Source organism: Podarcis melisellensis (genome assembly GCF_964234715.1).
Source record: "Podarcis melisellensis genome assembly, chromosome: 14".
In the NCBI taxonomy this organism is placed as follows: Eukaryota; Metazoa; Chordata; class Lepidosauria; order Squamata; family Lacertidae; genus Podarcis; species Podarcis melisellensis.
Window position 1 is genome coordinate 27039829 of NC_138546.1, and position 14493 is coordinate 27054321.

General features: G+C 40.7%; 1 protein-coding gene across 9 annotated transcripts in view; it reads right to left on the reverse strand.

Moving 5' to 3' along the window:
- The window catches only part of MAP2K5 (mitogen-activated protein kinase kinase 5), a 129433-nt gene that overhangs the window by 75132 nt on the left and 39808 nt on the right, over nucleotides 1-14493 (reverse strand). For all 9 annotated transcript variants that reach the window (XM_081888610.1, XM_081888614.1, XM_081888612.1 and 6 more), the window contains exons 9-12: nucleotides 10844-10883; nucleotides 5489-5557; nucleotides 5320-5401; nucleotides 4399-4460 (exon numbers count right to left, since the gene is read on the reverse strand). In XM_081888610.1, the coding sequence (XP_081744736.1) occupies nucleotides 4399-4460; nucleotides 5320-5401; nucleotides 5489-5557; nucleotides 10844-10883 (253 nt within the window). The remainder of the gene's footprint in view (nucleotides 1-4398; nucleotides 4461-5319; nucleotides 5402-5488; nucleotides 5558-10843; nucleotides 10884-14493) is intronic.

Genomic DNA, 14493 nt, shown 5'->3' on the forward strand with positions numbered 1-14493 from the left:
TGTAGACGCAAGGTATTGAGCATTATATCAAAGAGATGGTGCATAGAATTCATTTTGACTGAATACTCCAGAAGATATTGTGATATTCAGTAAAGCAGCATTTGACAACAATGACTTGACAAAGCCTTGACACAAATAGTAGTTAGATCGGCCATCAATCACTCACTCTCTTGACAGCTTAAGTGCACATCTTTTGCAGGGGGGAAAAAGCGTCAATCAACATTAGCACTCAATATACAGTGCATTGTGTTATTGCTTCGGGAATGGAAATAAAAATAAAAATGTGACGTTACGCGCAAAAGGCAGTCTGGGAATATTTGGTAGCCCTGTCTTAGCTTTGGAACAGCACTGGAGGAATGTCCTTGTCTTCTGGCTGCAACTGAAAGATTGTTTTTAAGTCTAGCACCAAGAACTAACAGGTGGCAAGGCTGTGTACGGTGGATTCCACCCATGTTTTACAGATTAGGAGCAAGACTGTCACATTCACTTGTGCAAATTCAGTTCAAGTTTCTCTTAAACTGAATTTGTTAAAGAAAGGATGCAGTTGAATATAAGGAATTGGGACAAGGGACAGAAAAACACACAAAAATATATTGGCAAGTTGATACTTAACTGTGACCCCTTAAAGGCACCAGCAAGACATTTGATCTGATCCAGCTGGAGAGCTTCTGCAATCATATCCCCAGCTAAAGGGGAAATCCTGTATCTGGACAGACACTACACATGCAGTTCCCCTCCCCAATCCAATACCGTAGTACCTCTGGTTAAGAACTTAATGCGTTCCGGAGGTCCATTCTTAACCTGAAGCTGTTCTTAACCTGAAGCACCACTTTAGCTAATGGGGCCTTCTGCTGCTGACATGCCGCTGCTGCATGATTTCTGTTCTCATCCTGAAGCAAAATTCTTAACCTGAGGTTCTATTTCTGGGTTAGCGGAGTCTGTAACCTGAAGCGTCTGTAACCCGAGGCACCACTGTAAAGGGGTTCAGGAGTAGCAGTAGCAGCATAATTCATAACACACACACTCCTACTCTACCTTCTCTGCTGAATGCCTGAGAGTGGTTTTTTTAAGGCTCTTATCACATAGCCCGGGATGCAGGTGGCGCTGTGGGTTAAACCACAGAGCCTAGGACTTGCTGATCAGAAGGTCGGTGGTTCAAATGCCCGTAATGGGGTGAGCTCCCGTTGCTTGGTCCCTGCTCCTGCCAACCTAGCAGTTTGAAAGCACGTCAAAGTGCAAGTAGATAACTAGGTACCGCTCCGGCGGGAAGGTAAATGATGTTTCTGTGCGCTGCTCTGGTTTGCCAGAAGCGGCTTAGTCATGCTGGCCACATGACCTGGAAGTTGTACGCCGGCTCCCTCGGCCAATAAAATGAGATGAGCGCCGCAACCCCAGAGTCGGCCACGACTGGACCTAATGGTCAGGGGTCCCTTTACCTTTACTATCACATAGCCCTGGCTGCCCCATGCACACCTCTAGACTTGCAGGCTCACTTGTACAAGTCTTCCCTGGTGCCTCCAGAGTCCTGTACCCCCATGTTGCTGAAATTAAGAATGAAAGAAGCATTTATTGGAGACAGTAGACTAGATTGTGGTGTGTCCCAGGTTGAGTGAGGGGTGGAATGCACCAATTTCTCCTGTTTGCAGATGTTTCCATGAACCCAAAAGGGTTGGACTGAACTAGACACTTAAGATTTCTTAGATCAATCACTCAACGTTAGAAATCATGTAAAAATGTGATTTTAGTTTGGCCATGAATCCACTGCGTGGCCTTGGACACAGCACATGTTCCCTTTCTGGAAAAACTGTTTGAAGATGCTACTCCAGAATGCTTGTTGTCAGGATAAATGCCCAGGAGGAGAAAGTATTTGTAATTTACAGTGAACTATAGAAATGAATGTTATTTAATAAGATCGTGCAAATCCTCTGGACTGCAAAAGTGAAACACTTTTACTCTCACCAAAGCAGTATGTGCATGTGTGTGTGTTAGAAGCGAACCATGCCGAGTCTGAAAAAACAAGCCCATCTGCAAGTGCTCCAAAGTGATAGCATCAGATTAAAAGATGCTCTTTGCACATGCAGCTAAAGTGGAGAGAATGAAGCTGAGCTGCGAATTACAATGAAAGGAGCCTAAATAGCTGCCTGCATCAGATTAAAGGATTTCAGTTGTCAGCTTGATGTATAATGAGTGTGGAAAACAGGCATTTAATTAAATGGTACATTTTAGAATAACTTTTTGTTCTGCTTTAAACCACTTAAATTATCAAAGCCTGCTTCAGATTTAGCAATTGTTCAGCGGCACCCTACCCCATGACACCTCCCTTCCAACTGGTCTTGGCTGCGGCTTTAAAATTATGATACATTCTCTTCTTAGACTTGGAGAATTCAGCTCATTATCCCCAGCATGGCAAGAAGGGATAAGATCTAATACCAGTGCAACAACTACGCTGAAGCAGCTTCTGGATGGGTCATGGAGAGAAGACTATCTGGGACCTTCATGTACACCACACTAATGGATGGAGCAAACAGAATTATTATTGATCTTCTGGGAAAAATAGGTCCTATATATTGGGGTACCTGTATGTTATATGCCTATACGTTGTGCAAGTGCATAACTTAATATTAGGGACTACGCACTTTAGGAAAAAAGAAAAGAAAAAGAAAGAGGGCAAAGGTTTATAGAATTATGAACCATGGCAAAAGGGTGGATAGAGCAGAACTTTTCTCCTTCTGTCCTAACAGTTTAATATGGGGTCACCCAATGAAGCTGCATGGCAATACGTTAAAGACTCACAGGAGGAAGGGCCTTCTTCATAAACTGCTTAATAAACTCAAATAATTTCCTACCATGAGATGGTAGCTGCTGGCTTAGATAGCTTTAAGAAGGATTATGTAAATTCATGGAAAATGAGTCTATCAAGGGCAGCCTTCTGCAAGCTGCTGGACTACAGATGTTTTGGACAACAGCTCTAAAGAGCTTCAGCCAGTATGATGAGTGGTGGGTGATGGGAGTTATAGCTCAAAATATCTGGGGGACACCAGATTTGGGAAGGCTATCAAGGGCCATTAGCCATGGCAGCTACATAGAACCTCTGCATAGACCGTATTTTTCTGTGTATAAGACTAGGGGTTTTTTAACCAAAAATTGGGTTTGAAATTGATCATCTTATTCATAGGTAGTGCTGAGGGGTGTTTTCTTAATTTGGAGTCCCCCAAAATAGAGGGCGTTTTATACATGGGGGCATCTTATACACGGAAAAATACAGTAACTCTGAATGCTGGTGATAAACAGTATGAATTTGCACAGAAAACTAAGCTAATACAAAAAGGGCTGTTGAGATCAGTAGTGGTTTTGCTGTGAAAAGACAAAACAAATATGGGAGGTAGAATTGCATAACACCTTTCCCAAATACACAATAGAAATGTATGTTAATTGATGGTATAAAGTTGATTATGCCCTACACTGGGGGATATTGTTGCACTCCGACTCCCATCAGTCACAGCCAGCATGCTCATCGGTCAGGAAAGATGGGCACTGTAGTCCAACAACATCTGGAGGACCCCATCTTGGTCACCCTGTCCTAAACTCTGTAATGTGAGTTATTTACTTTTTATGAAGTCAATCTGATATACTACCTACTTCCCCCCCTCCCGGAAAGTGAATACAATCAACAGTGCAAATACATGCAGATGAAGATATGTTTCACTTGACAAAAACTTCCTGGTAAGCATGTAATAAGATACAAGTGATATGGAATGCAACATTAGTTTCAAAATATATAACAGGATTGCTATTAGGCTGTTCGAAAAACATGTGGTTTTTATGTGGCTTTTAGAATTTGTTTAGAGTACTCCAACATTATCAAAAACTGAAATTGAACTTTAATGGCAATTTCCAGACATCTCTATGAAAACAACTTTCAGTTGATGAAACTGACAAAATTAAAGAGACTACAGTACGCCAACATGAGAATTAATAATATAGAAACTTTGTAGGGTGTTTTCTTATAAGCAGACTTCTTAGGCTCCAACAAATTACAAACCAAACTTATTTGCGATTCTCCAATACATACTAGAAAAGGAAGAGGTTTTCCCAACCCCCATTTTTAGAGGGGTAGTTGTGCAGTCTGTTGCACCAAAAAAACCCACCAAGGGTCTTGGGGCCTGTTGAAGACTAACAGATTTTATAATGGCAAAAGCTTTTGTGGACTGAAGTCCAGAATGAAGTTCCTCAATAGTTCACACATAATAAATTTGTTAGCTATCAAGGTGCCCCATGACTCTCACTCTCCCCCCACTCCTCATCTTCCTATGTTATTTATATCTACAAATATCAGCTGTGATAAATATTTAAGCATTTAACACTATTATATTAAAAATAGAACCCCAAAGTACTCACTGCTACGGCTATTCTTCCCAGTACGTGTTCTGGAATTTTTCTGTAGACATCCAAAGAGCCCCCTGCAGGAACAAACAAAACATAGTTAATATCAAATAAAACACAGAGGAACTTGCTTGTAAAGATATTGACTCAGAAGAAAGGATTAGCCTGTAATAAGCAAAGTGAGGTCTGCCAACATCCCCCTTGTTCACCTATAGGGCTGGCCCAAGCCACTGCACTGCATCATCTGAGAGAAAAGCACAATCCTGGAGCAGTGCTCCAGAGTTCCTTTGTGATATTGCCAGGGATAGGGAGGAAATATCTTGCTATCAAAATCAATTGCTTGACTCACCTGCTCAGGTGCATCTGCCTTGTTCATGTGATACATTTTTAATTGGATGAACAATGGGGTTAAATTGCTAAGGAAACCCAGGCGAAAAAATCTCTGAAACTCTTTAATCCTGCCATGCCCAACCCACTACTGCTTGCTGAAAACACACAGGACAATGGGTGAGCTAATAGGCTTATTTAAAGGAAAATCTGTGTTGGCGACTGAAACATTAAAAGTGGGAACAGCTGTTTTGTCAGTAAAGACAGATTGTATGGAAGTCGAAAATATCAAGCAACAGATAAAGCAGCATTTACTTCTGTTCTATTTAAATTTTCAATAAAAAGTCAATGCAGCTCTATTGAGGAAAATGTAACATACTTAACATCAAGTAATCATGACTCTCGCCTGCCTGATGTGTTAAGGCTTGTGAAAGGTTATTATTTTTAAAATACCTCCTAAAAAAAAGAGGAAAAGACATCTTGCACCATCTGTACTAGGAATCGCTTTGTGCTTCTTTAGGATGTGCACAAATGTTCAAATTGATTTCCCAATTACATTAAAAAAAAATAACAGTTGAGGCTTTTCAAGAATATGCAAGCACCACTCACCATCCATGAATTCAGTACAAAGGGAAATCCTGTTTTCTACAAAAAAAGCACCGTAAAATCCTATGATATAGGACGAATCACACTGCAGATGAAGAAAGAGAGAAAAATGCTGTCAGTGTTGAAGACATACTATGCATAGAATTGAAATGTAAATGCTAGAAAATTATACCTTGTAAAGAATTTCTAACTCCGACATAATCTGTTTTTGAAGTTCCAGTGTAATATCTAAAGGGATCACCTGAAAGCAAGCATCAGAACATTATATCTCATTACATAATGCATGTGAACACTGTGGCCATCAACAAACCTATATATTTTTCAGGTGGCACGGAAAACTCCTGCTCAAGTCAACTGGCTACCACCAACAGACTGCCAGTTTGTTGCCAACAGAATAGGGTATTTCAAGTGACGATCAACACCTGTAAAGATCTTGGCCACCAGTAACTGAAGCTCACACCTAATAAGTTACCGGCCAGTGTTGCCTGCATTATCCCTGACCATCCTTCAGGGCACATCTGTGTGCCACGGCACACTGGTTGAAAACCATGCAACTACCAAGTCAGTTTTATCTGACCCAGGGAGTGGCAACACATTTTAAATAAAATTATGGTGTGTTATGGAGCTCCCTACCATTACATATCAGACAGGTACCATATTTATTGTCTTTCTGGTGCCTACTGAAGTTTTAAATTTTCCAACAAACCTTTTAGGCAGTGATTTTTATTTAAATAGATTTATGTATTTTATGTGAAATTGTTTTTACATATGTTTTTATTATTGAAATTTTTATCATTAATTGCTTTAGGATGTTTCATGGAAAGTGATTAATAAATTAAATACAATAAGCAATAATAATAATAAATAAATAAAATAAAATAAAATAAAATAATTATAATAATATACACTCCCAAGGATTTTGGTACTTGGTTGAGACTCAATAATATTTTGCAGGATTAACACAACCAACAATACACAAGGTTGGCAATGGAAAGCAACATGGCCTCTGATTTAAAAACAAAACTAAACACCACACCACACACACAAAAAGAACCTATTTCTAAACCTACATTTTACAGTATTGATGTCTGTCTAAACAGAGAAAAAAGAGCATAACCAGTTTCTATCAAGAATTTGCTTTAGGGTTATTTATAAAAGCTCTCACTAAACTAAATTGTAACTGTAATAGAAAGGCTGCCAAGAGAACATTTAACACATTTCTCCAGATCAATAGTCATTTGCCAACAATATTCACTTACATTTTTTTTTCCAGGGTGGAAAGCTTAAAACAAAGTAACCTGCTGGAACACTGTATCAATTTTGCCCATTAAAACAACAACAAAATTTAACCCTCTATCATATCTAAAAGAGATTGCTTTTCCAATTGTTAAAACCCTGCTCGAAACCCAGCTTCCCCCATTGCAAAAGCTTTAGCCGAATATTGACTGGATTCGATGTCACGGATGGCAAATGCTGCATCAGCCAAGACGTGAAATGAAGAAAGTCCCTGAGCTGTTGTGAATTACAGGCACATTGATTTTTAAGAATGGAAGGGTCTTAGCCCTCCTTCACACAAAATGGCCACCACATGGCTTTTACTCAACACTGCATTAATGCTGCCAATTGCCCCAGGCCGCAATGTGTTCACGAGCAGAGGCTTGTCACAGAGATCGGCCACTATGACACAATCTCATGCCACACCACTGAAAAACTGTGGCCACGGCATGCCACATGAAATACCCACTATGCAATTTTATGGAGTTTCCGTTTCCCCCAAAGTAAGTTCAAAACAGTAATCATGGTACATTCACCACTGTGGACTTAGCCAGAATTATTTTAGAACAGAGGCAAGTAAACTTTTTCTGGAAAGGGTTGCATTTCCTTAGGGGTCACATGCCAGCAGTGGGCAGGACCAGGGCTCAAGGTGGGCAGGGTCAAATTCTCTTCTTTCTTTGTCATCTCTGTCACCAGCTTCTCTTTCTCTCTGCAAGGGAAGATGTTCTTGCAAGAAGTCTGAACCGATTGCTTACAGAGGACTTCCCCCCACCTCCGTTTTGGCTTTCCTCCCTATTTTGGTCTTGCTCTGCCTTCCTTCTTTTCTTCTAGTTTCCCCACTGGAAGTAAGGCTGAGGACCACACACAGCCAACTCAGAGGATGCTAGGAAACTGCAGAAGATCCAGATTGTGGCCTGATTTGATATTGAGTCAGTCATGCATAAACCCGCCCATGTCAACATGGCACAAGTCCCTGTCAACTCCCCAAGGCTCACTAAAAGTAAACCTTTGGAATGCCCTCCCCAAAGAGGCCCACCTGGAGAACTCACAGTATCATTTAGCCACCAGCTTTTAAAAACTGCTAATGTAAGCATGTAACTTAGAGCAGTTTGATTTTACCACCTATTAAAATGAGCTAGTTTGCACACATTATTACCTAAATTGTACTTCTTGTTTCTGACTACTCTCTTGGCTGCCCTGAGATACAAAATTATGTTGAAGGCGCAGGATAGAAACTATGTCAGAAAACAGGCAGCCAGGATTTTCCTGTTGGATCACAGACTCAGAATACAAACCAAACCCCCCTTACCCAGGAGTAAGCCTTTTTGAATTCAGTAGGAATTACTTCTGGGTAGACATGTTTAGAATTGCACTGTAACTTTGGGCCCTAAATCACCTACATGATTTTTTTTACATGATTTTAATACAGAAATGGACAAAGGGTATTGAATACTGGGACCTGCATTTGTATTCTGGCCCCATATATTTTATTAATTTATTTGAGTGGAAGTGTGCCAAGAAAAGGGGTGGTAAGGAAGGAAAGGGGTCAGGGGGCATGTTCATACAGTTTGAGTGTAACCCATTTCCCAATTTAAAATGGGAAATGTGACTCCCAGCCCTAAAATCATTGCCCCGCCTTTTGTTAAATAACAGCAGCAACAGAAATAGCAATCAAGTTCCTATCTACAATGGCTTTGACACGGAACACTACAAGGGGAAAGGGTTAACCCTATGAGAAATACCTGAGCCCATTTTCTCCACTTCTCTCCTACACCTCCAGGACAAATAAGGATGAGTTGTCAAGTTAAATACAAGCAGTCAAGTGACTGAATTATAATTTACTCGGTGCTCAATTTAAATTAGTGAGAGGCTATTAAAATATACAGTATAGCGATGGCAATTCATCACCGGCTGTCATGGATGACTTCATCTATTTGCTGGAATGGTGTGCACGCCACTAAAGGGAACGAGAGCAAAATCACAGGTCAAATTAAGCTGCAACTCCATTTTAATTCACTTATTTAATTTGTGGTGACATAATTGTCTTTTACAGTATGTACAACTCAGAGGAAATTTGGGAGTACGATAGTCAGTATACAAATGATTAATCAAATGGACCATTTAAATGCTAGGTTAAGAGCAGAGGGAACACTGGAGTTGCAGAACAGCACACAGCCTCCTCACACACAATGCAAGGGGAGGGATGCTACCTCCTCAGTCGTGTGGCTTCCCGCAGGAGGTAGGAAGGTTCAGAGGGCACGTTCCACAGGCATCAGCTGATAGGAAACCACAAAGCAGGAGTTTCTTACATATTCAATTCATACAGATTTTTCCTCTTTTTTTTTAAGTAAACAGAAAAAGTTTTGAAGTGGGAGGGGGAGTACAAACTGCTGGCACCTTCTTTTTTCAAACTCTTCTCCCTCTTTCCACAAAGCAAGGCTCAATATATTTTCACACCCGAATCAACAAGTCAAATGGCATTCTTATGCCCAGCCTAAGGCCCAGCAGCCTCAACTTGGTTTAGCTGCCAGAGTGCCAGAGGCAGCTTGTTCTCTGAGCCACCGTGAGGACTTGTCCGAGGACAGAGCTGCTGGCCCCTTCTCTGCTGCATTTAGATGCTGCTCTGACAAGCAGTCAGGTGACACAGGAGGCCAATAAGATTCCTTCTGGACCTGTACCCTGAAACTTCTGCCTGAGCAACTTGCCGTTCAGGTGAAAGATCAAGTGTCTCTCAGATGGCCCACATCTGCTCACCAGCTGGCCAGCTAATCTGCTCACCAGCTCATCGGCATCCTGGCTTGAGTGGTCGTCTTGTCAGTGTTCATATTATTATTACATTTAAACCCCACCTCTTCTCTTAGAACCCGTCAATGCAAATATTATGGCCCCTCTCTTTCCTTCCCTTCCCATTTTATCACCACAGCCCTGTGAAGAAAGTTAAGATTATGACATGGGGACTGGCCCATTGTCTTCTAGTGAGCTTTCTGCCTAAGTTGCAGACTTGAATCTGGTTTGCCCAGTCCTTGTCCTGTGCTCTTAACCAATATACCCCACAGGCTCTCACACTGGTCCACACCTGCTTTGCTTCCAAACCACCAATCTTCACACTCATACGAACGGCTGTGATTATCCTTAACCTCTTAAGTAGCTAAAACTCTGCAAGAAAGTGATAAAGCTGTGTCGTTGCTTCAGTCATAAACCTTGATTTACTGGCACCGAAAGTATTGGGATCAGACACTTATTATTTTATTCCCATAATATATTGATTTAACAAGAAACACATTCACACAAAAAGTATACAGTAGATAAAACAATTTCAAATCCAATGCAGATACAGGTTGGGATAATAATCTCCATGTAAGGCTTGCTGAAAAACGACCTGTTCTGATATGTAAGGGGTGGGTGTGTTTGCGCAAATCAGGGCAATATTTGCTGTCAAAACCCTCATTATTTAACAGAAGAATCAGGCTTATTTTCCCCAACCAGGAAGTGGTGGATTCCAAAAAGGAATTCAGTGCAATTTGTCTAACACTGCCTCCGCCAACCTGCTGCCACCTCCCCCACCCCAAGATGTTTTGAACTTCAGCAGTTGTGCTGGCAGGGGCTGATGGAACCTGTAATCCAAATAATGGGGTTTGGATTTTGCCAGGTCAGCAACAACTTAAGTTTAGGAAGAACTTGTTGTTCCCAGAGTATGCTGATGCCTTACTGGTGGAAGACAGAAGGTCTCTGAGTGGAAGCAGGAAAGGAAGACCCATTTCAGAAGGAAAATGAAGAAAGCACTTGAAAACATATTCTAGGAATGCTGAAGGCTTCAGCAACAGAATAGACAAGCTGGGCCAGTGTGCTTGGTGCACCACCAGTATCTGAGATTTTCTAACTGACAGTTTCCAGTTCATCGGTACACATTACTTTTCCAATGCATGCAAATACTTCCCAAGACTACTTGTGTGACCTAGAAAGGAAAGAGTGTGTAGTGGTGTGATTATAATATAATATAATATAAATTATATTATATTATATTATATTATATTATATTATATTATATTATATTATATTATATTATATTATATTATAATAATATGTGTGTGTGTGTATGTGTATGTGTATGTGTGATGCTTTTTGCACTATGGCTGAACATGTATATGTTTTGCTTTCATGCACCAAGGCAAATAATGCAGAAATAAGAATTTGATGGTTGGGGCAGGGTAGAAGAGGACTTTTTTGTAAAGCAGTTTTTGGAAGAACATACCTTTACGGCTAGTATTTTCCCACTGGGGACATGGTTTGCTCTGCATACAGAAAAAAGAGAAAAAGTCAGTTCAAACTGCAGTGGGGGGATCAGATCCATTCTTTGGATTTGTTACACTAATGAATACTTGCAGTCAATGCCATTTTTGAGCAACTTGTTAATTTGGGTGACACACATCACCAGTTCTAGCTCTTATGAAGTAAACAGCTTCAGACATCTTTCCAATTTGCAAACTCACATCAATCTTTCACAACTCCTGATTCACCAACTGAATGCAACCTATCAACTGCATAATGTGGTTTAATAAAAGCTAAATAGGCTTCCCATTTTGCTGCCTGCCTGGGAGTGCAAAAACAGAGAAGGGGGTGATATCAAGCACATGGCAGGTATCAATACCTGGACTATTCTTGTCTTGGTAGGATATTGCAGGACTCAGCGAAAAAGCACACCATAAAATGCAATGTGATTTGCTAGCCTAAGGACTGCGGCCTCAGTGCCTCTGTTCATATATATTATAATTTTTTACAGAATAATCACTCAAACATTTACATTTCTATTATTTAATTTTAACTTATGAAAATACAATTTATGTATTAAAATTATGCACAAGCAATGTGATTTATTTGCAAACACAAGTAAATTTTTAGCAGCATTTATGCGAATCCCAAATATATTTGAAGAAAAAGCATTTAAAAGCAGAAAAGAAGACTATCCACTTAAATGATAATTGAGAGACTGACAGCAGAAGGCACAGTCAATAAACCAAATAGAAGGTAATCCATGAGGTAACTATTGATGAACCAACAATGGCAGAACATTTTGACTTTCAGATAAGCAGAAACGATAAGAAAACAAACATCTGAGATGGGATGCTTAACGTCTGTTAGTTCAATACGTACTGTGCTGGGCAGTTTGGCAACTTAATTAGCCTGTCAAGAAAGCCGATCCTTCCCACCACCTTCTTATTCCATGAGAGGAGTGGGGATGGTCTCTTGTTTCCAAATGAATTAAAAGGAAAGACTTGATGATTTAATTATGATGCACGCCAATTCATCCGTGGAAGTTTGGGTTAAATTTCCAGCAAAGAGCAAGTACCTGGTTTGGTTTACAGAGCATTGACAGTAGCAATTTAACTTTTAATTATCATTGAGAAAGAGATCACAAAACAGATACGGTGCCCACAGGGGCAGAGCATCCCCTTGGCTTCTGCAAGTGCCATGCTACCTGGAAGAAAGGAAACTTGTTTACTCCTGACCGCCATGGCATCTCAATTGTCTTGACCTCCTGCAGCACATTAACTGTAAAGTGATTAATGGAGTCTGAATGGGAGCTTTGGTTACACCAAAAGAAAACCGGACACCTCGGCAGTGTTTTAATTAACAGCTAACACTTCAAATTAGGCTGTAGCTGCTGCAGTAATTACCTGTCCCAATGAGTTTGCTGGAAAAACATTCCCTCGCAAGTGAATACTAAGCAGAACAACTAGTTGACATTGGTCGTTTAAATTATGTGCTTGCTACCTTGATCCAGATACCAAACCCAATTCAGGGCCGGACATGGAGCTCCTACACACAATTCTTCCTCCATTTGTTTCAATATAGGAAGAAGAGCAACACATCCAAAAGAATACATGTTCCAATCTTCTCCTTGTGGTGAAAAGAATGGGGGCAGGACAGGGCTGCTTTGTGTAGTTTCAAATCCCCGTAGTTCTGCTTTCCGGGAGAAGATGCATCAAAAAGGCAAAATATTCTGGATCCAGGTGGATATCTTTAAAATGACTTGCTTAAGTAAAGCATGATTTGTTTGTTTCATTACCTGGTCAAAATTTATATCCTCTAAATATAACATCACTTGAGATAATTCAGTGTTATAATCTATGGATTGATTTTCCAATTAAAGCATTTGGATCAATTAACAGGGTGCTGAAAATCTTGCAGAATAATGCATGGTATAGTAAGCCCTCCTCCCAAATAGAACAGTATTATTTCTAAATTAGAAGGGCATTGATTCATCATCTCACTGACTTTTAACCCCGCTTTCTGCTCACCTAATCAGAAAAATTAACTCATGGTAAAGATTGGCAGTTTTCATTCTTCTGAATAGCCTCTAACGGCTGGAGTAGTTATTTTAAGCTGCTGCTACATTCAATATTCCTACCCTGTTTAAACAGACTACAGGAAAGACGAAGCCTCAGTTGTTGCCTTTTTGACACCTCCCCACCAGGAAAACAAAAACAAAATACAGAACTCTCTTGCTGAATGTTACCTATTTGTGTTCATTACTCTGAGCCTTCTATATCCATTTACAAAGAACAGCTTTTAAGCATGACCAGCACAATTGTGTCAAATATTTTATTAACCTTGACTATTAACCATATCCCCAGACGTTTGAAGCCTGAAGGGACTTGGTGTGGGCCAAGTCCATTTTGCGTAACTCTAAGTTTCTACCACTTGGAAAATTCAAATGCTTCCCTGCAGGGAGCTCTGAGAAGGCAATGTGCCCAGACCTGGAAGGATAGCTATTCTGGGCACAGAAAAGACAAACTGTGTTATCGGAGGCAGGCGTGTGTGCACACACATACCACTTGAGAGCAAAACCATTCAAATTTTCCTAGTTGCTTATTTTCCCCCTCCTGAAGGAAGGGTGATGAGCTCATGTGTCTGTGTACGTGAGTGCGTGGGTGGTGGGACTAGAACAATGAGCCCAAGAAGTCAAGACAGGAAAAACCAAGGAACCTGAAACTGCTTTCTCCAGAATCTTGCAAGTTCTCAACACGGTAATGTAAGTGACAGACGCCTGTTAGGACCAGCAGAAAGATGACCCACACAAAAGGGTCTTTGTTACCGTTTCTGCCTCCTGGTTGAAGCTACATTGTTCCCCTTGATTCCTTCTTATGGGACAGGAAGCACTGACAGAGTCAGATTTGTGGAGTATCTAGAATGCAATGAAAGCCATACTGGATGAGACCAAAGGCTCATCTAGTCCAGCATCCTGTGGCCAACCAGATGCCTTTGAGAAGCCCTCAAGCAGGACAGGAGCACAACAGCAGTCAAATGTAGACACATTGACATGAGCTGCCCAAGAAGAGGAAATAACTAACTACACAATGTTCAGAAAGCCTGCTGGAGGGGAAGATGTCTCTAATCATAATCTCCATCCTCTTATTTTGGATGCAACCTTACTGCAAGGCAGCTGTTGATTTGGCTCCATAATACATTACTCAATGATAGTCGTCAGTGCTCAAAAACTCCTGGATCAGAAAACAAAATGAAGCACCACCCCTCCAGAAATAAAATAAGGAACAGGGGAAAACCAGCCGATCACATCCTCATGCATGAGAAGCTCAGTTTCTCTAAACATTACACACTGTGCAAGGATATGATGCTCACTGGCTGTAGACAACATGTAGCAAAATCACGTACAAATTTGGTTCCAGGCCTTTTTGTTTGCACACTCTAGATTTAGCACTCTGCTCTGTGCTAATGGCCAGAGTTTGGGAGTTTTAATGATGATATTTTCACATACTGAAACAGCCGTCTAAAAAGGAAAAGATTCAGATGGCTTCCAGGAAATTAGCACTTTGACAGTTGTTGCCTTCTGTAATAGGCAAGCCCATTAGCCTGACTTGCTGGTTGTTAAAAAGAGGATAT